The sequence below is a fragment of the Balearica regulorum genome, chromosome 1 (genome assembly GCF_011004875.1).
Source record: "Balearica regulorum gibbericeps isolate bBalReg1 chromosome 1, bBalReg1.pri, whole genome shotgun sequence".
NCBI lineage: Eukaryota > Metazoa > Chordata > Aves > Gruiformes > Gruidae > Balearica > Balearica regulorum.
Genome location: NC_046184.1, coordinates 126,779,107 through 126,803,247, shown reverse-complemented (window position 1 = coordinate 126,803,247; position 24,141 = coordinate 126,779,107). Strand labels below are relative to the sequence as shown.

At 36.0% G+C, this 24,141-nt stretch overlaps 1 protein-coding gene across 5 annotated transcripts in view; it reads right to left on the bottom strand.

Annotated features, from left to right (window-relative positions):
• DMD (dystrophin) overlaps positions 1-24,141 on the bottom strand; it is a 1,320,554-nt gene that overhangs the window by 743,975 nt on the left and 552,438 nt on the right. For all 5 annotated transcript variants that reach the window (XM_075774516.1, XM_075774534.1, XM_075774546.1 and 2 more), the window contains 5 exons: positions 19,898-19,985; positions 11,283-11,524; positions 9,653-9,833; positions 1,240-1,385; positions 65-277 (listed from right to left, as the gene is read on the bottom strand). In XM_075774516.1, coding sequence (XP_075630631.1) covers positions 65-277; positions 1,240-1,385; positions 9,653-9,833; positions 11,283-11,524; positions 19,898-19,985 — 870 coding nt within the window. The remainder of the gene's footprint in view (positions 1-64; positions 278-1,239; positions 1,386-9,652; positions 9,834-11,282; positions 11,525-19,897; positions 19,986-24,141) is intronic.

Here is a 24,141-nt window from a genome sequence, read left to right as displayed (position 1 = left end):
TTCCGTGCTAGTCTCAGAGCCACAAACCACCACACAGTAGCTGAGGCTGAAAAATCTGGTTAACCTGAAATCTCTGGAGTTTGGTCATAAGCTCCTCAAGTTTCTGGCAATGTTCCACCAGCTGCGCTGATAATTTCTTCCAGCGGCCAAGGACCACCTCAATCTCTGACTGATATCTTTGGCTGACTTCTGCAGGGGCTTTCCTGGACATGTCTTCCACAGTCGTGCTGAGATAGTTCAGGCCTTTTTGCTGCTCTTGCAGAGAACTTTGTAGAGCCTATGAGTAAGAAGCAAATAGTATCCTGATTCATGTGTCTTGTTTCACAAGCATAGGTGAGACTGCTGAAGAAAGGACTGAAAACTGAAATATAGGTCACCTTTGCTAAAACATCCAATGACATATTCTGCTGAGCAATTTGGAATTGCTTTTTTCACACAAACTAGAAAGTAGATTTTTTTTGTTCAACTGAGAATATAACCAGAGGCATTTACACTTGTCAATAGAGGTGATCCACATACACTTCACTAATTTGAGATAGGAATTTACTATGGCCCTAATGATTACACTTTCAAAAGACTCAGACTATACATGGAGACAAAAATAAACTTAGAATTGCTTCTATGATTTAAACTTTTTGATAACTTCTCAAAACTTTTGCAATTCTTTGCCCAAATTTGTTGCATCTAACTTTTTTTCATTGTTCTACTTTTTATTTCTGCATGTACATTACTAGTTACTTCAAACAACATGCTCATTAGCCATCCAATAGCAGAACAATATCAAATATTGAAATGCAGGCAAAGTTTGTACCCACTGGCAAAATTTGTTCCACATTTGTGTCTGCTTGTAAATCTGACAGGAAATCTGACAAAGCATGTGTTGTATTCTGCAAATCACAATCATTTCCATCAGCACTGGAAAATGAAATGAGCTAAATCTATACTTAACTACCAAAGCTATCGTCAAAGGAGTATTTCATATACCAGGAGAGAAACAAAGGCTTTTCCTTAACATGTTCAATATTTTATAAAATTCTTTTCAATGGTGAAGAACGCTTTCAATCCTTTATCTTTAGGAAGTAAATATCCATCATCTCCTGAAGCCCTTGGCTAAAACCCAAATAGGTATAATTCACTAAATATCTGTACTGTAGACTGCAGCAGACTCATGACAACTTTGCGTTCTGTTCGTCTAAACTTTTCAATTGAGACATTTGTTCCCACAGCCTGACCACTCACCTTGAACTCCCTGAGTCTCTGCTCCATGATGTCATATTCAGCAACCACAACCTGAGGCACGGAGAGTTTAGTTTCTGACTGCTGAATCCACACAAGTATAGTGCTCATTGTCTCTTTGTAGTGTGCAGGAGGCAAACTGTCAAAAACTACATTCAATGGGGAAGAAAAAGGAAAGAAACAAAATAATTTTATGCTTCATTATTTGGTTTGCTGACAGATGTTTGATAAAAGACCAAGCCTTATTGAAGTCAATGGCTATTTTACAACAGATTGCAATAGGCTCAATATGTCAGTATCAGATTTTTCCAAGAATTGTGAAAGCAGGAAACTTTTGAAGAATTAATACACACATTCTAACGTTTATGATATCTCTATAATTTTATCAGTTGTGTGTCATTTGACTCTCTTGTTATAGGTCACAGGACAACTTATATGGCTAAGACAACTATTTTAAATATGTGTGTTTAGACATCAAGAGATAAACCGTTGTACTTAATCCAAAATCTAATTTCAGAAATGCAATAAGAAATAGCATTCCCTTTTATTGCCCATGTTTGTGTGTTTAATTTTTCTGTTCAAGCAAAATGTTCTGTTTAAGACATCTGTTAAAAGCTTAGAAAATTGATCTTTCTTCTGCATTAAAGATGAATTTTATGGAACTGTGCTTATTGCACTGTTACACCTGCTGTAAATAGACAACATCTGGCACACACATGAGCAACTCCTTACTAGAAATATTCCCACTGCCCTCAAAAACAGTTGCTTCTATACTCATTGAAAAAAAGTACAGACAAATAGCATGGCTGGTTGGAAATGAAACATTTCCAACTTGTACCACATAATAATGAAGTATATAAAAGCTCAAAAAAATGTTACACCTATTTGTATCTCCTATGCGTCTCTTGTATTTCAGAAATAACGGTACCAAGAAATTATATAGAATCACAGAATCATAGAGGATCCTGAGTTGGAAAGGACCCATAAGGATCATTGAGTCCAGCTCCTGGCCCCACACAGGACCAGCCGAATCAGAGCATATGACTGAGAGCGTTATCCAGACGCTTCTTGAACTCAGTCAAGCTTGGTGCTGTGACCACTTCCCTGGGGACCCTGTTCCAGTGCCCAACCACCCTCTCGGTGAAGAACCTTTTCCTGATATCCAGCCTAAACCTCCCTATCGCAGCTCAGGTTCTATCACTGGTCACCAAGGGGAGGAGATCAGTGCCTGCCCCTTCCCTCCCCCTCCTGAGGAAGCTGTAGGCCGCAATGAGGTCTCCCCTCAGTCTCCTCTTCCCTAGGCTGAACAAACCAAGGGACTTCAGCCTCTACTCATACGTCTTCTCCTCTAGACCCTTCACCATCTTTGTTGCCCTCCTTTGGACACTCTGCAATAGTTTTATGTCCTTTTTGTACTGTGGCACCCAAAACTGCACGCAGTACTCGAGGTGAGGCCGCACCAGTGTGGTGTAGAGTGGGACAATCACTTCTCTAGCTGTCCATAAAGGAATTTTGACAAATAATACAGTTAAAGTTTTAAAGCACGAGCTTGTTTACATTTTCATACAGAAGTGCTTGGCAGAATATACTTTAGACTTTAACCTAATTTTTTAGTTAATCAACAGAATGTTACTTGAAGAAAACCACCTTATATTTTCAGTTAGGCATCATAACAACATACTAATATCAGGGCAATTTAAGCTCTCTCTTGTGGAGTATGCACATTGTATGGCATACTTTTATTATAAAAATCTTGGCTGATCTGATTTATCACAGACATCTGGGGATTTACAACAGATAGGACTTGGTACCAGGAAAGACAAGCATTTCATCCCTCATGATGTATTTCTTTATATAGAAAGCAATAGTAATACATTCTTGGAAATGCAGAAAACAAACATTTTCCATCTCATAATATAGCATTTTAAATCTTTTTATTTCCTCAGTGAGATTTGTATTGTCTTTGACTCATTTAATCCAAACAATTCCTACGTTAGAATAGAACACACATTTAAACACATCACTCCAAATTAATGGAGATGTGATTTTAACAGCTCAGACATGATAAAGGAGTATACAAGTCTTAATCTGCAGTTTTATTTAGAAATATGAAATGAAGTTCAGTATTCTGATGCAATGTTTGACTTCTATAAATAATTTTCTTCTTTAAAAGAAAAACAAATCTTAGGACTAATGTATGACTTCAACCAGCTATATACAATAATAGTTATTTTCAATAGTAGTGAAGAGTGCCTCAGAACAGGTAAGAACACAAGATTCACTGTTGCAGCAAACTCCACCAAACTGCATGAAATTTTTATCCTGAAAGTTTGCCAATAATAATAATAATAATTTTAAAACCATCCAAATATTGCAAATGTTTTGTCCAATTTTAATGAATTATGTTCTCTGCTATTTGAAGGATTAAATAAGAGTTCAAGGTGGATCAAATATGTTGATTTAATCAAGCTAGTGTCTTTCCAATTTGGTTATTAAACATCCCATTTAAAAAGCACTTTTCAGTTCAGTGAAACAGGAGTTTTCCTATTTAACTTTTCCAGATTACTAGTAGCCAAATACTACTTTTCAATGCCTAGCTGGAGTTTTTGAGGCTTGTTAGTTTTGTGTGGTGGTGGGGGTTTTTTTGTTGTTGTTTTTGTTTTTGTTTTTGTTTTTGTTTTTGTTTTTAAGATAAGATAGACAATGTGGTAGTGTTTTCATCCACAAGGAAGGATATTAACTTCTTTTGGGATAACACTTAAAAGCAGCCTATATTGCTTTTTGCAACTCATGATGCCAATGGTGAGAATTCAGTCAAACTCCTACACTGGGATTCATGCTACCTAATTTTAGCTGTCTAAATAATCTAAGAAGACATTTATGGTCACTCTGTGGGCAGTATGAATCTCTAAATTCCCCATGCTCCTAACATAAACACACTTCTAGACCTGTTTATTTTTATCCTAAAATTTGCTTTGTGATGCTAATATTTGTGGATTAAAGCCCACTTGATAAGCACAGTGCATTAATATGGATTCTGATATATTATATGAAAAATTGCATTGGTAGTCAGAAAGATATAGCATGTCTACAACCCAAGCTATAGCTGAGCTAGGCCCAAGACAGAACTGTAACAAAATATCACAGAGGGAAAATACAAATATGTTACTGTGAAATATCACAATACAGTTCCCATCCCATAATAGGAAAATTGTGTTGCATTAATCTATTCCACTTGTAGGGAATGCATTTTGGTGTGACTAACATTGTAACCCTTGAGAACTGACAAGCAAATACATTTATACTTGCATATTTATTTTAGAGAAAGTGCTTAAATTTGGAAATACAATGTGCAGATAGATATTTGGTTAGGATATATTTTTAATATGTGGAAATATTTAAACATCTGAAAATACCTTTCCAAATACGTAAAATACTTTGTTTGTTTTTCCTCCCAGCTTCCTTTTTTGTGACCAGATTTTCCAGTTAAAAATCTTTTCCCAAATGAGAAATGAAATGAGAATACAATTATCTCAACAACTATCAAATCACACTGGCTATGTTGCAATGTGTATCATCTCCTACAGTCAGGACAAATCCCACTGTTCATCACATCATTGTGAAAGAAGAAGAACGGCAATAGTTACAATCTATGAGATAATTTCAGTAAAGACTTATTCCCTGAAATGAATGAACTAGATTGAACTGCATGTATTTCCCATAAAAATCTCCTCAGTAGTAACTGCACTGTTTAAAGCCATGCTGATTTTCTCATAACTTTGTTTTGCTTATTTTGTAGTACAAGTACTTGAAGTTATTCATCATAGCCTTTATATTGATGACTTCATAAAATCTGTGATTCCCTTCTCCCACATCTTTCACCAGAAACTCTCAGAGTAGCATCATAAGGAATCTTGTATAGTACATAATCAATGGCTCCACCAGTCCCACCCTCAGAGATACTGCAAGTGCTTTAACACTTCAATTCTCTTATTTATTAACCTCTTAAAAGAAATGGAAGAGAAGGCCTTCTCCAGTTCTACAAGATCTAATGTAACAATAAATATCTTTTAAAGATAAAAAAATCTTTAGGGGATTTTATTTCCCATCCTTATAAATTTCCATTTTTACCACAGAGGAAAAAGATAAAGTGACCTAGACCGTAGAGGACATTATCTCATACACATTCATATCGCAGGTTGTTTTTGTCCCTTCATTCTTTATTTAAATAAAAAATAATTACTGGAAGACATGGAAGCAAAAGAAAAATGAAATTACTTCCATGTTACTTATTAAAACAATATTTTCTCACACACATCTGAGCTGTATCTTCAGCAAAAAAAGGTACATTCAAAGAAACTTCAGTGAACTTTATCCTTCAAAACCAAACAACAATGAATATTTTTGCTACTAAATAATTGTTCAGGTCTTAAGAAAAAATTAGTTATGAAATTTATAGGACACTTGCTTGAACTTTTACTTCCTCAAGTATGTAATGATTGGTGAAAGATTATTATTCATATCATAACAATTGCATTGTCACTTATAATCCATCTCTAAGATACTTAGAGCATGAAAATAAGTTAGCAGTTCAAATTTTAAGCAAAAGTAGACAAATGATAGACTAAAACTCAACATGGTCATCATACCGTTACGGTTAGTGTGGTTTGTTGTCTTACAAAATTATGCCAAGACTGAGTTGCATGAACTCTATGTAATGCAACCCTTTTTCAGATACTGTATTAGCAGATTAGAGAGAGAAGTGGTGTACGTGCAAAATAACTGTAAGCACGGGGTGGGTAAATAAAAAGTCTAAAGAGTCTTGACATGATATAGAAGGCAAAAACTTTCTAAAGTCCTTCTTGAAATAAATAAGAAGAGAAACATAATTTAAATGCAGATGAATGATTCATGAATAATAAAAACAACACCACCACCACAACCACCACAATGATGACTTCACCTTCAGGAATTACTGATCGTACAAAGGCAGAATCAGAATTTGAAAGGAAAACACGGTGCATCAATTCACAAAGCAGAGGAAAATGGAAATAAGTATGAATTTTCCTTTGCCATCTCCATCATGATATTCTTAATTTCACCTGCCACAAAAGGTGATTGGTTTGGTTTTGGGTTTTTTTAATTACTTTCTAAAAATCTAATGACACTTTGCAAACCCCCTCTGAAGAACAGTCTTGTCAAACTGAGAGCATGTGTCAGAATTCTTCCAACTGAAGACCACAGCTGGATAAAAGTTCACTGCAGCAAAAAAACCCAAAAAAAACCAGAAGCACTTTCGTGGAGTTTAGTCCAGTAACAGCACAAGAGAATTGCTGGAATGAATCAGCTGCCACCTGGGCAGTTGTTAGAGCCAGAGGGAACTCACCTGACACTGACCGAGGAAGGTGAGAGGGAATGGGAGGCTGATCAGGCTGCTCCTTAGAAATCTCTCTGAGACGGCAGCAGTTAATTTCAAGACAACTAAATATAAACTTCAACCTCTCATTTTTCACCAGGGCAATGATAAAACTAAGAATTTCCTTGGGAAATCAGATTATTCATATTCAAATTATTGCAATGATTGTCCATTTCATTCCCTTGCCTACATTGCCGAATAGTTTGAAGCACTGCCTGACCTCTTTTTTTTTCCTGTATACCAGTATTCAAGAAATTACTCTAATTTGGGGAGGAGGAAGAGCTGGAGTGATAGATACACCATCTTCAAAAGGATCAATTACCTACAGATATAAAGACATTCTATAAAGTAAGAAAAATGAGATCATATTTCCTCATATTTTATGAGGTTGTATTGCTTTCACAAACAACATTGCAAAATAGTGTAAAAACAACCAAACAGGTTTTGGAATTGGGTTTAAATTAGGTTTTATAACTGGAAATGCCAATCAAATCATGGATAAATGCATTTGAGAAAATCTGAGTTAATCTTTAATAATATTTTATTAAGAAATCTACTATGTAGCAGAGAGAAACTACTAAGCACTCTTGAACCTAAAAATACCCTAACTAAACCAAAAATATTTGAGGGAGACAATCTCCTAGAAGTAGAGGAAACTTTTTTTTTTTTTTTTTAATGGGGGGGGGAGGAAATTCCCTTGGAAAACAGAACAGAATAGCTAAATAACCTTCGCCATCAGAAAAGACAATGGAGTAATGGAACATTAAAAAACGCAACCAAAACAAAACAAAAAAAAACACCGAACAAAAACCAAACCTAAACCTCTAATGATGAATCAAAAATCCTTTTAACATAAGAAAACACTAATGATGAATCAAAAAAATCTTTCTAGCATTTGTAGATTAAATGTACAGGGAAGAAAAAAGGGCAAATACTACCACTGATCTGCAAAACATCATTCAGTCTTTAAGAAATCTTTCTATCTGTAAAAAATAATTAATTGGAAATAATTTATGCAAATAAAAGATGGAAATATCTAAAATGCTCTAGCAAAATTTTGACATTTTCTGTTAAAGACGTGGGGTATGGCCTTTTCTCCATCCGTTTAACAGAACAAAAATAATCATTGAAGAAAGCAGAAGAAACCCAAAAAGCCAATTTTTGTGCTTCAGCTTTAAGGTTGGTTCCCTCCCCCCCATTTTTTGATTCATAAGACTTTCCTGAAACAGGATTAGACCTAACGTGGTATCCCAAGCAGGATTGTTCATATCTACAGTAGAGTTATGAAAGGAAGTTAGCACTTTGGATAAAACTGTGTATAAAATTTCTGAAGATAAAATATGACTGACATCATAATCTCACCTAAAATACCACTACAGGTATGTAGTGTGTGGAATAAAATGGTCTCATTTTGACAGCTGAACCACTTGAGATGAAGCGCCTGTGATGCAGAGCAGCCACATAAAATAACACCACCAGCCCAGGACTCCATAAAATACTGATTCAAGGAGTTCTGTTCTCTAGCAGTCCGGGAGACTCTCCCCAGTCTGCTCAATGCTGCAGCCTCCGGAGAGCTGCTTTCCGCGTGTGCCAGGACACGGGAGGAGCGTGCCGCGGCACAGGAGTGGGAACGAGCAGCTACAGCCAACAACAGCTACTTGAGCAAAGTCCCTGCTTGGTGGCGTTACGGTGACGGCAATGAACACTACTTGTCTTACAGGACTAACCAACGGGTTAGTTCACAAGGTCTCGCTGTAGTAAAATTAGGTGAGGCAAAGCCAGCAATTACACAAAATTGGATATACAAGAAATCATAAAGAAGCTAGGATTTACCATATTTTCCTGTTGGCAGAATGGTAACTGATTTCAGCATATAAACTCGTGTGGCATTAAAAATTTTAAAATCTTATCCATTGTATGGCCTGACTTTAGATTCATGAATAAACTTTACGCTTCTTGATACTAAATTTCTATGGCTTGTTCTTTCCTCACATGCTGTGACACACTGGCATTTTATTTCTTCAGTTCTCCTATGCACCTTCACCTCTTCGGTTTGCATGTCTGTGCATGTGTGAAAAAACTACAGCAGCACAATAATGCAGTGTCGTTGAAAAAATAAATAAATACGTCTTTAAAAATGGAATCATGTCAAACCTCTCCATGAATGTATTTAGGAGGAATACTACAAAAATCCACTAGAAGGAGCTAGCACTATGTCTAATTAGAAAACAGTACAATCATTTACAGATATCATTGGTTTAAGCGACAAATAATCTCTTTGCTGTTGAGAAAAATTATATTTTTATCTGATACTTTATTTTTAATTTCATAATCAAATACAGAAAGTGTACAGTAGTCACTGACATGCTACATATCTTTAATAAGGAATAAAGTTAACTTTCTATTTCGGTATAGTGTTTTCCCTTTTTTGAAAAATGCATTTTATTACAAATATTGTAAATAATGTTATAACTAGTAATCATATATTCTTTGTTGCAAAAAAAAGGAACAGTTCACCGGATGATGAAAAACTACATATCCTAAAGTAGCTACTCTCTTTGATGAGCTTTATGGAGATAAACTTCTGTTCTATTAAAATCTAGAGCAGATTCAGTCCTGCAATTAAACTGTCTCTCCTCTCTACTGACAGAGGTAGACAGCCCTGTCTCAGAACCCAACTTAACAAAGACAGTTTCATGTTGCCAAAAAATATCATTGAATTTGTCTGTAAATATGCTAACAAGAGGACATCTGATGATAGAACTACATCGGGTACAACCTTTGCTTCTGAACAGTGTAACTTCCCTTTTTTCCTATTAATATAAAATATATAATGCATTGATAATTTCTGAAAGACTAATTCAATTGCAAAAAAGACCACCTAAATTGTACTACTGGTTTAGTAAGACAAAAATCAAATACGAAAGTAGGAAAGCAAAATACATAGACCTAGCAAAGCATGCTAGTCAGGCAAATTGACTTCTTGTCATGAGCACTTACTGGTCTGTAGCTGCTTTTCTCTGGCCTGCATGTCAGCAAGTATTTGTTTGAAATGGCTGGTAAAAGCAGCAAGGTCAGCATCCAGAAACACCGGCCCTTGTTCTTTCTCTTTGAGCTCTTGGCTTTGAGCCTTTAGCCGTTCAATTTGAGGCTGAAGGGTTGACATTCGGATGATTTCATCCTGCATTTTTGAACAAAAATCATCAAGATAAAGCTGTCCAACAAATGAAACCACTAGTGCCATGAAATCAGCAGTTTCAATGCACCTTACACAATTGTTTTTCTTCCAACTACATCAGTTACAATAAGAACAAATTCAACATTTTTAGTAATTTCTCACAAATCCATACCTCTGCTCCCAATATGATGGTCTCACCATTGTTCAAAGTCACTTTCACATGACATTATCATGTTAGTAGTGTAGTGCTCAAGGAAAATGAAATTGCATATTAAAATTCCATGCTCAAGGAACATCCTTTTCATGTGGAGCTGGGAAGATAAAAACTCCACATCCCATAATCCTTGACTCATCTCTGTTAGATTATATACAGGCTAAATAGCATGAAGTAGAAAAGGAGAGGTGAAGATGCACAGTGATTTCTAGCAGCCCCACAATAACACATTACAGGTTGTGGCTGTGCTATTATACCTTCAGGAGACCTTGTGCACACTGTGACACTTGCAACTACTAAGTAAAAAGAAATGAGGAAAGTACGCCAAATGTACAGTTCGTATTAGAGCTACTGTAAGAGAAACTTTCTGCAAGAAAACAGAGAACCCCTGTAAGCACAATGTCAGCTTGGAAATGTCTAAAAATAGAAGTAATAGCATAGATTTAAATTTGAGTTTCAAACACTGCTTTCAGTTTGAGAGCTTCCGGAGCCAGAGATTTCATAAAGTTAAACTTCTACAAGTATGTTGTGCAATTTATAATTCATTACTACATCTCAATAGATTCCTGTCAAAAAAAATATTAGCTTGTAAGTAATCTCCACCCACAGAGTTGTCTACAGCAAGAAGTATAAGCAGATTTCTATAATGGTGCAGCACACAAATGAAAACATTTAGGGAGAATAATAAGTGAATTGGTGTGACCGTTTTTGTACAACTATTGCAATTCTGTCATATGATGACAGAAGAATATTCCTCCATTTGACTACACAATCCACTCAGCATCAAAATGGAAGGCATGTCACAAATAAAGTAGTCTGTAATGGCAGAATTTTGGACTTGACCATGGAGACAATTTTCTGGCCCAGAGCCTTAGGACAGAGGTGATAAGCAACAGTTTCTTAATGAAGACCTAAAGACACAGATTCTTACAGGGGAAGAGAAAAAAAAAAAAAAAAAAAAGGAAAAAGAGCGTAGTGGGAAAGTTGCCTAGCTTTAGGTATCTAAGTATTTTAATAACTAGATATCTGTGGCAATAACCATATGCTAGGTTCTCTTGCCTCTTTATTTCTTTACCGGTCTTTCCTTTTCCTGAATAAATATTTTCATTCATTACCTTGGAAAGATAAGGAGTCTGTTTTTCACTTTTATACTGAACCACTGTAGGTCATAATCTGGCCCACTGTTGGAACACCTACGAAGTACAATATCATAAAAAACTTGGAGAAGGATCTCTAACCTTGCATTTTTCCAGCTGCGTTTTTACTGTGGCAGGATCTGTTGCTGGTGTGGGTTGTGCTTTCAGCCAGTTTTCTGCAGTAATTGCTGTCTGCTCCAGTTGCTGCAGCTGGGAGTAGAAGTCAATGATGTTATTTTGGTACTCCAGCCATGCCAATCTTTCGCTCAGCAACTGACAGAACTCAATCCAGCGGCTCTTCAGCTGCTCTGAAGCTTGTCTAATGTTGTCAGCATTCAGACCCTCTAGAAAGAAAACAAGAGCAGAAGTTTGACACTTAAAGAAAAATAAGTCACCAAGAAAAAAAAAAAAAAAGTAAAATAATTTAACAATTCAATTTCTGTATTTGAGACCTCATAAATCCAGTTAATGATTTATCATCAAATAACAGTCCTGAACATACAGATGCTACACATTAGTGGAGAAAGCATTTAAAAAATATTTTAAGTTGCTGCCAGGATACTTTTGTTGCTATGGGAATGAATTATAAAGTGCATTAAAGTATAAGAATAGGAATAAAACGGAAAGTAGAGATATAATACATAAAGCTAATTAAAACTGCTGTAAGAAATAAGAAAATTCCTGACAGCTGGAATTTTAAAACTATGTCTGGACTGTAATTAGATTTTATTGTACAAGACTTTTTTTTTTTTTTTTTTTTTTTTAATAAAAAGACCGAGTTAAATGAGTGGGAACTATATTCCACAATTATTTTGATGTTTCTAATAATCCCTTAAGTTTTGCATTACATGTTATTTTAGAAATATCATAAGCACTAAGAAATAAACATATGAGCAGATCAAGCCTCCAGCTAGACCAGTTCCGTGTGTCCAACAGTGACCATCAGTAGACATTAAGCAAAGACTGAGCCAAGAAATCATAGGTGACACTTCTCTATGATTATTTTCAGATGTTTGGTTTCTCCGATATAGTTTGCCTATTTCTAGTGTTCAATAATCATGCTTAAATTAAAGTTCATAAAAGAAAACTGACTTTAGTTATTAGAGATAAGGTAATTATTCAGAACTATTTAAAGTTAAAAGAGCTCTATAAATTCCATGAAGAAAGTAAGGCAACACATAACAAAGATAAGCAAAGTGGTCTTACAATAACATTATAATTGTTCCAAAACTTGAACTCAGGTTGAGTTCAAAATATTAACTTAAGCATCTCATTTATTTTTCAGAGAAAGTTTAAATGTAATCCCTAACCTTTTTTATTGGCATGACATGTAATGATACACATAGCAATAGGACTGATATTGATTTCAAAATTAATACCCATTAAGTAATGCTATATGCTTAATAACATTTTTAATAACATCACTTAGTCATATACTAGTCAACTATTAAAACAGAAGCTATGTTTTTATCAAAAAAATTAATCAAATTTATTGTGTTTTGCTATTTCTTAAAAACAAATGAGATAAAAGCCTTCAGTGCTACACTCCCATGATTTTGGATACACTGTCAATAAGGTTTATCTTGTTTGTAACTTGTACTCCCAATCTGCAGGAAAATTTCTTTATCAGGGATGAAAGGCAGTAAAGTTCATGTGCAAGTTTTGAAGGTAGGACATAGGAAATGGAGTCCTAATTCCAGCTAAATGCCTTAAACAAAAAAACCCTAATTACCGGAAATTTATTACAATAAATTTTTCTAAAGAACTACTATAATGCATGCTATATGGTAAAACACACTAAATGATAATCTGGGATGCTGTCTGATGTGGACTGCAACAGTTCTCTGCAAATGCTGTTCGGGATTCAGCTCAGAACTACTCCATCCAGGGTCGCTTGGAAACACCCCACTTGGAAACAGACTGTGCAGTACCTGATAGCAGTTCCCTGGACACGCTCTGTTTCTAGGATGTTGCCCTAGCCAAGAAAATTGTACATGCTTTCAGAAAGTACAAGCAAAAATGTAGAAAGATAGGAAGCCCAGCACTACTGGGACATAATGGCAACTGTGGTGGTTGGAGCAGCTATACATACACATTATTATCCGGAAACTGGATGGCACAATTTAAAGGCTGAGCGAGGATATAAAATGAACTTTAAAGCATAAAGAGGTAATCAGTACTTTGACACATCTCAAAATAATCTAACAGTGATCTGGTCTTTTGTGTGCATGTGTTTGCATCTGGAGATGCAGTATGCATAACAACATTTTCTTAAAGTGGAGTGTCTAATTAACATATAGTAATATGGAGCAGCATAAACCTGAATGGCATAACATGTCTAATATCAACAATCAAGGATGACCAGGCACATAGATACTGAATCTTACCAACAGGAAGAACAAACCAATATACAGAAGATGAGCCTTTAACTATGCTATATTTCAGGAATTGCTTCTGTCCTGCTGTGACTGTTATAAAAATGCTGTATACTCGTAACAGAGCAGGTATCTTTGCCACTGTGTTTTCTGAAACTCTGAACCTGGAAGGCACTGCCTATATGTTTGGCAGAGTAGATATAAAAAGATTGCTTTTTTTTTTATTCCTCCTTTACTCTCTTTTCAGCTGCCACAGTCTCCAAAGTACCCTTCGGCAAGATTATAATTACCAGGGGAAGTGCAGTCATGGATTCTCCTTACATAATACTTTTCACCGTAATGTTTTCTGCAAGGATTCGGAGAGGATTGTATTTCAGGTGAAAATCTAAGTTCATTAGATCCTCTTTTTCTTCTTTTCACTCATATGTTGCTCTTAACATAACATTTAAGTATGTGAAAATGCCGAATATTATTAAATTTTCTCTAATTCGTTATTATCTAAACTTTGAATCTAACTGTGATTCCACAAGTGCACAAATCAACAAAGAAATGTTTTTTGCTCTTCATGTGACTGAAGTGGATAGATTGGAATGTGCAGAGCCATGTTTGGTAAAATACTGCAGAGGTGCACCTCCATTAGGCAACACAATATCCTACTGAAAGGAAGACTCATCTGAAAAATCTCCATAAGATGCATTTTTGAAACTATCTTAATTCACAGTCCTCTCAGGTAACTGAAAGTGGCCTATCAGATGTCAGTCGTCATTTCCAGAAGGATGAGAAAAAAAGGCCATTACTTGCACTTGAAATGATTTGGGTAAATTTCTCAAAATTTTGTCTTATTTTGAAAAAAGCTAGTCCTCCATCTCATTGAAAATGACAAATCAAAACTATTTGAGTAGTTGATGCAATGAGGGTATCATTTTAATATTTTTATTGGTTCATTAAATTGGTGAAAATCAAGAACTTGAAACTTACTTCCATGATAAGTACTGATTTCTTCATTATCTTTAGAAACTTTAGCAACCACCAGCTTTCATTGATGATGATAACATCAGTCCCTTTATTCTGCTTCACTCATGGCAGCAAGACATACCAAAAGTTGACAGGCAGGCATAGAAAAAATATAAAACCCATTCTCTGGTAAAGCAATATTATTTTAGGAATAACGGCTCATAATCTTTTCATGTTTCATATTCTAAAAGCTTCTGATATAGTCAGTGAATAAATATACTGTACCCAGAGGAAACAGATCATTATCTGAAGTGCATCCATTAATTTTATTACCTTGTGTAGTGTGCATAACAAATTGTGTCTGAATATTTTTAATTGTGCAGCACCTTATATGCAAGTACTTTGGAATTGCCACTTAGTATGAAGTATGTCTTATTAAGTGCATTTATCATTTGCTATGGTTCTATGAAAGAATAATGTAATATTATTTGTGTTTTTATGGCTTTTTACTCATAAGCATATGTGAAATGGTAACTCACAAGATAATATATTTCTTCCACAGAACAGTGGCACTTAACAATTATGTGTTTTATCACAACAAATTCATTTGTATTCTCTTTAATGCTGCCTATCAAAATTCTCTGATTATTCATTTTGGTGTCCTATTGATTTTATTCTAAACTGCTATAATAGTCAAGTGTCCACCTAAGCTGCTAAACTGCTTCACTCATGCATCAGCAGATTTGTTATTCTATTTTAGAAAAAATTTAGAAAAGAAAAACAGAATAGTTTTCCTAGGAACACTGGTAAACAGAAGATGTAAGTTTTCATTGATTGTAATCATCAGACTTCTTTAAAAGCATGGGCAAGGAGAGGCAGAGCATAGCTCATGTAGAAGATGGGTGGTTGGGTCAAAGACTCATCCAGCAAAAGCATCACTGATTTCCTGTGTGATGGGGAAAGTCCTCCAGATGGCAATATCCAGACATGCTGCTTACAAACACAAGAATAGCTGCATTGTGTGAAATGGAAGTTCTTTCTAGTGCAAAATACTTTTGCTGACAATGGCTGAAAACACTTATATAAGGCAAGAATAGTGCCCTGTATAAATACATTTCCTCAGAATATTTTCCTCTGTGCTAAGGAATAAATAAATGAAACCCTAAACAAATCAATCCAACTCTCTCCAGAATTTGAATTCTATTTTTTACTTGTTCCCCCCTCCTATCACAGCAAAAATAAAAGCAAGAAAATAAATATAAATGATACAACAATTAAATTCAACACCATTCTGAACTCTCCATTATAATCCACCAGAGGTCTTCATCTTTTTATGCTCTTCGTCTGTTACATTCAGAATCTTGTTTACGAGCAAAGAGGAAGAACATCTTCCTCTAATCATTATTAGTTCAGATCAAATTGATACACAATAAATAAAAAATAACGTCAGTTAAAACTGTCATCACTCAACATCACAACTGATCTATGCCTCAAATCTGTTGGCCTTGTGTAGTTTTTTAATAACAGATTACACTGTAAATGCATGACAATCATCAATTTTATCACTCACTGTTTTTCTCTAAGAAAGTACCACACAGTATAAGGATGGGAGCATCATCATTTCTGATTTGTAAATGGTGGTACTTAAAAAGGTTTTATATTCAAGGTAACATAGTACATCTGCGTGTCTCCCACAAATCCATAAAGGCACATTAATTCCAGGTCCTTCCTATATTATGGAAAAGAATTCCAGCATTAGAAGAGGAAAGTATGTAGGCATAGTCAGTCTGCTCTGTTGAACCTTATTTTGGAGATTCATCAAAACTTTCCTATGCTAAATACTTTCCTCTTGTTCTTACTGAATCCAGAAATTGACAACAACAAAACACCCCCACCCCCCCCGCAAAAAAAAAAAAAAGCCCAATAAACCAACCAACCAGCAAACAAAAAACAACCGGAGATGAAGACTGTATGTCCCAAATTAATTTCCACAAGCCACACAAAAACTAAAGAAACTTAGTTGAACTACTGTGGGAAATATAAAGCTGCATAAGTTTACTACAGTTTGAGATGTAGTTTTAAAGTTGAGTTACTTTTTCTTACATAACTTTTAGTTCAATATCAATTTAGAGATAATCTCATTAATTGCAATTGCATAGATCATAATTATTTGGAAGAAACGACAAATAGAAAATTTGTTGTATTTAAAAGTATGTGTTGGTTTTGCGTGGCAATGTTTTGGTAGCGGGGGGGCTACAGGGGTGGCTTCTGTGAGAAGCTGCTAGAAGCTTCCCCTGTGTCTGACAGAGCCAATGCCAGCCGGCTCCAAGATGGACCCACCGCTGGCCAAGGCCAAGCCCATCAGCGCCTCTGTGATAACATATTTAAGAAAGAGAAAAACAGTTAGAGAGCGCTTTTGCAGCCAGAGAGAGGAGTGAGAAGATGTAAGAAACTCTGCAGACACCCAGGTCAGTGCAGAAGGAGGGGCAGGAGGTGCTCCAGGTGCCGGAGCAAGATTCCCCTGCAGCCTGTGGTGAAGACCATGGTGAAGCAGGCTGTACCCCTGCAGCCCATGGAGGGAGGATGAGGGGGTGTAGAGATTCCACCTGCAGCCCGTGGAGGACCCCACGCTGGAGCAGGTGGAGACACCTGAAGGAGGCTGTGACCCCGTGGGAAGCCCGCGCTGGAGCAAGCTCCTGGCAGGACCTGTGGATGCGTGGAGAGAGGAGCCCATGCCAGAGCAGCTTTGCTGGCAGGACTTGTGACCCCGTGGGGGACCCACGCTGGAGCAGTTTGCTCCTGAAGGTCTGCACCCCGTGGAGGAGACTCACGTTGGAGAAGGTCGTGAAGGACTGTCTCCCGTGAGAGGGACCCCATGCTGGAGCAGGGGAACGATGAGTCCTCCCCCTGAGGATGAAGAAGCGGCAGAAACACCGCGTGATGAACTGACCGTAACCCCCATTCCCCATCCCCCTGTGCCGCTGGAGGGGGTGGAGGTTTGAAGCCGGGAGTGAAGTTGAGCCCGGGAAGATGGGAGGGGTGGGGGGAGGTGTTTTAAGATTTGGTTTTATTTCTCATTCCTCTACTCTGTTTTGCTTAGTAATAAATAAGATGAATTCCCTCTCTAAGTTCGGTCTGTTTTGCTCGTGATGATAATTAGAGAATGATCTCTCCCTGTCCTTATCTCGACCCGTAAGTTTTTTTTCGTTGTACCTTTTCTCCCCTGTCTAATGAAAGAGGGGAGTGATAGAGCGGCTCTGGTGGGCATCTGGCCCTCAGCCAGGGTCAACCCACCACAAAGTACAAAGGCTGAACAGGGCAGTTAACTTCCTCTACCCTCAAAGTGCATTTTTGAACACCTAGCAAGATATTCCATTTGCAAATTCTTTGTTAAAATCATCTTACAGTTCTCCTCAACTAAAGTTAATTATTCAATTCTACTCTCTACTGCTCCTACCTGGTGGTGATTACTGAATTATTTAACCATTTCATACATTCTTCTTCAAATTGCCTTTGTAGCAGTGGATAGCTGAAAGGCGTATAAACATTTTAGGCTTCAAGTCCAGAGGAACTATTTCTCCTTTCAAAGGAATTGTTTCTTCCCTAAACCCATGACAAAAAATGATCTTCATTCTCACAGACAACTAACCGGTCATCCTGCCTAGAATATTCTTGCTACCAAGGCTACAACGATATATGGCATGATACAGAGCTCAGAGCAGTTGATAGGAAACAGATAAAGTCATGCTGGCTTAGCTAGTCTATCCTGTGCTTGCACCAGAACTGGAAGACGTGCTTCCTAAAAAAAGGTGTAATTTGGGAGATATTGGAAATATTTATATGCACGTCTGGCCACAGTCAAGATCACAACAGCTATAAAACTTGAATAAGCATAGACCCATGGACTGAAGGAGAAAAAAGAGAATCTTGAGTTAAAACCACAGGAGAATATTTAAGATAGAATGTTAATCTACTTGATAGTAGACATGGTAGGTAGTACAGTACCAGAAAAGTAATATATAATGTGCTAGTGAGTTCTGAAACTAAATCAAAATTAATCACCAGAAAGTACTATATAATCTAAAGAAACAGAAGCTGGAATTCTTGAGGTGTAAGAGGCCAAAGGAAGAGTTGGGGTACGGCTAAATGTCTCCTAGACAGATTCTGCCCAAAATAACAACCTCAATGTGGCAGCACACAAATTTCAAATACTGCCTTTAAAGTCCTGTCCAACCAGTTCTCTCGGGAAGAAAACGTCCAAAAAAATTGTAAGAATTTTTGTATGATCAGCCATGGAAAACTGCCAAAATGATTTCAAAGAGGGTGCAAATGTTACCAGACTCCCTTCAGTCTATTCACTGAACTTAGGAAGGGAACCCTTGCAAAAGTTGTTACAGTAATGATAATTAAATATGCCCCACATGTTAAATATAGTCACTTTTAAATATCACACCTTCATACTTAAGCAAGATAATCTTAGGATTCCATCAAATTTGTTTAGCTTAGCCAGTTAATACCTCAAACTCAAAGCATTTCATTTTTAGCAATTAAATTCTTGGTTCTTCATTATAACAATTTAATATAAAAGATATGTTCTGAAGCTCAGTGAATTCAACATCTATATTTCTGGTAATCTTATCAGTATGACAGATGTTGGTCCACATTTAATATTTTATTCCAAAGTTATACATTCTTTAATATCAAGGACAATGGCATGACTTACAATTTTACTTCCATCTACCTTTCTTTGGTTTTTCTTTTTCTCTTAAAAATATCTAAAAGTTCAAAAGAATGATGTAACAGAATCTATTTTTAAAAAAAAAATCAATAATAAAAATAAAAAAACTTGCAACTAATTTTCTTTATGAGTTGCATAAGCTTTGACATTTATTATCTTTGAAAAGCCAAATGCCAAAAATCTCTTCCAAAACCCAATAAAATCTTATATTTTCTATGATACAGACCATTACAGCATTATGTATATTACAAAACATACATTGTATAAGTCAGAAAGCACTTTTTTACAAACTGTTCAGAGTAATGCCTTCAGAGCTTTCTAACTCAGATGACTTAATGTACCTTCAAAAGCTTAACATACTCAGAAAATAAGCTTACAACTTAAGTCTCTGTGCAGAACAGATTGTTAATATACAGTTCATTACTGTGAGCACACATTTCTTTTCATGATACTAAAGCGGTAAGATTTTTTTTTTCCTCTTTTCTAATTAACAGATTTAACATTCAGAAATAATAAAAGAAATATAAGGTAATATTACTTTACTGCTCCATTTAGACAGTATTTGCTAATATAATTCCTGTGATAAATATGAACCTGTGCATTTATCAAATCCCTAAGAAGATTATCTAAATCAACTCCCATGTAATTACCATTCACCATCTGTTCCACCAGGGCCTCAGCTGATCTGCTGGCATCTTGCAGTTTTCGGTACTTCTCAGGCTTTTCTCGCTGGATGGCCTGCAGCATGACAGGAAAGGCGAGTATTTCAACGGAGGGATTTTGAAAAAGAAAGTAATTAATCTCAGGGATGTCTTCTGATTTCTCAAGACCATTTAACCTCTCATATTGCCCTGCCAGCCTCCCAATTTGCAATGAAAGCAGCAAGTACCAGATACCATCAGGAAGGGAGTCCGTCAAAGTCAAATACATAAACTGAGAATCAGAACACAACAGTTGACAAATGATACACGTCAGTATTTTACAGACAAATAAAAGAAATACAAATTAAGAGCTATTCAAAGCCCAATATTTCAGAATAAAAATATACGTTCTAGAGAAATTCCTTGTGGAGGAATAGATTTGCTCATTTCTCATGTGGTTCCTATTGATAACAGCAAGAACTGAAATGCTAACCAAATCACAGGGTTTCATAACACTACAGTATTGAACCCATATACCATTCGATTGCTTACTTTTTTCATAGAAAAACAAAATCCCTGTAAAATGCATGTTAAAGTAGATGATATCTAACATATATATGAACATGTATATCAGACATCCATATACAAGCTACTACGTAAGAAAGATAATCAACTGCAGAATTAACACAGACTTCTAGTTATGTATTGTATCTAATACTCTCAGTTCACCTTTCTGTACTCAAAAGTTTCTCATCTACATTCAGGCTAGCACTCGGGCTAGCTGGTAATGGCTGGTAAAGGCCATAGTAATAATCTAAGTTTCTCATTTCATTTTGGGTTGGTGGCAATACAGATGGAAAGTAAAATCATTTAAGATCTGACAGTCCCTCAATGTTGTCTCATAATTAACATCATGAAGTCATTACATTGATTTTAAAATAATTTAGTTATATACTTTAGGTGTAATTTAGAAGTTCTAAATCAGAAGCCCAAAGCAGCAGCATAGGGCTACAGCCAAGTTTGATACCAAAAATAAAACAGACTGTATACCTCCCAGAGATCCTGACCAACACAGTCTCCCGTAAATCAGCGTCCTTCACTTTATTACAGCAGATATCGACATACAAAAGGATATGCCACTGCAAACCCTACACACTACATATGGGAAGATAACACGCAGCCTTGGCTACGGCTTCTCGGTCTGGCTGACCCCACTAGGCTTCCTGATCCCCTTGTTTATTTCCACACCAAAGGTGTATTCCGTCTGATGTGATTCTTTTGGGTGAGAAGCTTCCTTACAATTGGAAAGAAACCTCAGGTAGGCTTCTTAGGTGTTTAATAATGGGTTTAGTAGAAAAATCTTACATGCTTATATTTAAAAATGTTATTTTTTCAAATAGATTGCTATGCTTAGGAGGAAGTAATACAAACATTTTTGAATAAACTCTCTGAAATAACTGTTAAAGTGTGGTGCTTAAAACATCTTCAGTTTAATAAGCAGCAGCTCCCTGGAAGACTTTCCTAGGTGAGGAGACACTCAGAACTTTAAAGAGAGATTTTTCAGTTAAATTCACACATTTCCACAGCCTACTTATAACTGCCATTCATTTGTGCAGATAGAAATGATTAAAAAGCAGGCTTTCTAACAATATGCCAAAGCTTCTATCAAACACTTTCAATAATACAATTTTGTATAAATAAAATATATAAAGGACGGACATTTAGAGAAGAATTAAGGATGGAAGTATTTTGGATTTTATAAACATATGTTTAATATATACCTAAATTATCACTGGAAGATTACAAAGTTTAATCACAATGAGTTAAAGATGACTGTAGCAATTATTTATAGGTTTTGTAGGTCAATAAAATCTTTTACCATTCCACTCCATAATTTAAATATTTTCCAAATTAAAAAAAAAAAGTCTATTAATTCTCTGCAGAGTTCCAAAATTTCTTATAGAATCTTAATTAATACTACTTTGTCTATAATGCCAGGTATAATTAGCATGAGTCTAACTACAGAGAACTCAAAGGAATCATAAAAACACTAAAATATACTGAAAATAATTTTACTCCGTCTGTAATGCCAGATGTGTAATTATCATGAGTGCAACTGTAGTGAGCACAAATGAATCATAAAAAAACCCTAAAATATACTAAAAATTAGCTTTTTGAAATATAAAAATGATATGACATTGAAGCTTGTGGCAGTAAACCCTTCGGTGTCCGGTAATGCACGGTGTCCAGAAAAATGTGGATAAATGTACACCTCTCTCCCGAAAGATTAAAGTTTTCAGGTTCTGATAGAAAATATAAGTGCTATATGCAGAGCCTTTAAAAATAAACATGAAAATATGGTACAGATCAAACCTTCTGTCAATTACTTGTCGCCATTCGTTTTTGTGTAATTAGCATATATTATAAAAATGAAGGTCTAACACTGGTGACAGGAAGATATATGCTTGCACACAGAAAGCACAATGCTAGGCAAAGGAGAAAAAAACCCCTGTCCTCTTGGTCCTCATACAAAGACCAATCACCTGATCTGGGAAGAAAGGAGGAAATTCATGGTAGTTACTTCATAGTACGAATGGCATAGTCCTCCCGCCATTCCTCTGTACACACTGCCACTGTTTGTCGAACCTGCAAACTGTGCTTTGGACTTTTAAGCCCCTTGGAAGGAGGATTTCCATGAGCACATGTAAAGTGTCTAGAAACGAAGGGAGCAGGCGTCCTGTAACACCTCTTATTTATCTCTTTGGCTGTGTTTTGTTCATTTCTTCCTTTACTAAAAGCGATAAGACTCTAGGTTCAGGTTCATTAGTGACACAGGTAGGTTGGGATAAGTTTGAAGAGGTTTGAGAAGTTTTGAAACTCTTAGATTCTGTACATTGTAATCATCAATGTTTTTTTCACAAAAAGTTGTGGTAGCTGCAAAGTCACTTCAAAATATTTCCAAATATATAACTTTCCCTTTTTCTACTCTTTGTTTTCTATAAAAGATTTTTCAGAAAAATATACACCGATATGAGAAAAAAAAGTTACCTTTACAGGATTTCATCAAATCAGGGATTAAGTCTCTTTTGGACTATTTGTAAATGGCAATGCAAATGTATAATAGCCTAGTTTTAACTTACTGAATAACACTAAAAATTCATCTTTAGCTAAATGCCAGCCAAAGGTATAGAGGCTATTTTCACAACGCTGAGCGTTTTATTTGACCCTGAGATTTTAGTTGACAGTTAATGACTTCATAACCTAGAAAACAGTGATGGTCAGAGGAATTTAGATGTTATTCATATCAAATCAACATCCTATGCTGAGAGCTCTGTGAAAGGGGGCATGGTAGCAGCACTCCCTGAGCCCCTGCGACTCCTGACCCTGAGGGCAGGAGACAGCAACATTATCGTCACTTGCTCTGACAGTGATTCAGCTTTCGAATATCCAGGCCCAACAAAGCATGTCTGAAAAAGGTCACTAAAATAAAATGAACAAATGAGAATGGGGCTTTTGAGAATGCCAAGAGAACAAATTTGATTGTCTAAGATATCTGACATTTTCCCTTACATCTGGTGCTCCTTATATGTTTACCTTTGATTCTGAATTTCTAGGTGCATCTTCTTGACTAACTAAAACTCCTTTCAAGGAGTTTTATTGCAAGTTTATTGATGCATAGTCTCAAATCTGACTTATTATTAAGCAGTATTTTCTATGTAGCAAGTTTTAATTTTTTGCACCTGAATCTTCATTTATTTGAACTTGCAATAATGAAAGCTCATTACGGCTTAAGAAAAACAAAAAAAAGGTACGAGTTATATTTTACTAAAACCAGACCTAACTATATATACTAACTGGAAAATGTTAACAGTGTGATGCATCATAACAATGTTCACGGCGTTAATGTTTGGATATCTTCATTTTTTAGGAGTACTATGGTTGTTCCACAATGAAACTTCTATACTTATGGCATCCAGTCTCTCAGCTGGGTAAGGCAAATATCTTTCTTTTGTAGCAGGGAAGGACTATAAATATTTTTACTTTTCCCCAGACGTAGGAATGGACTTTTTGTGCACGTCTAATATATTCAATGTGTAATATGTCTGCCAAAAGTTAATTTCTTGCCACTATCTGAAGAGCAGCTGTCTTAGTAAACACAGTCAGTGCATTTCATACAGCCTGCTCTTGGCTCCGTCTTCCCAGGCCTTCCCTGAGCTGAGATGGAAGCTGGCTTTTGAACTTGATGAATCATC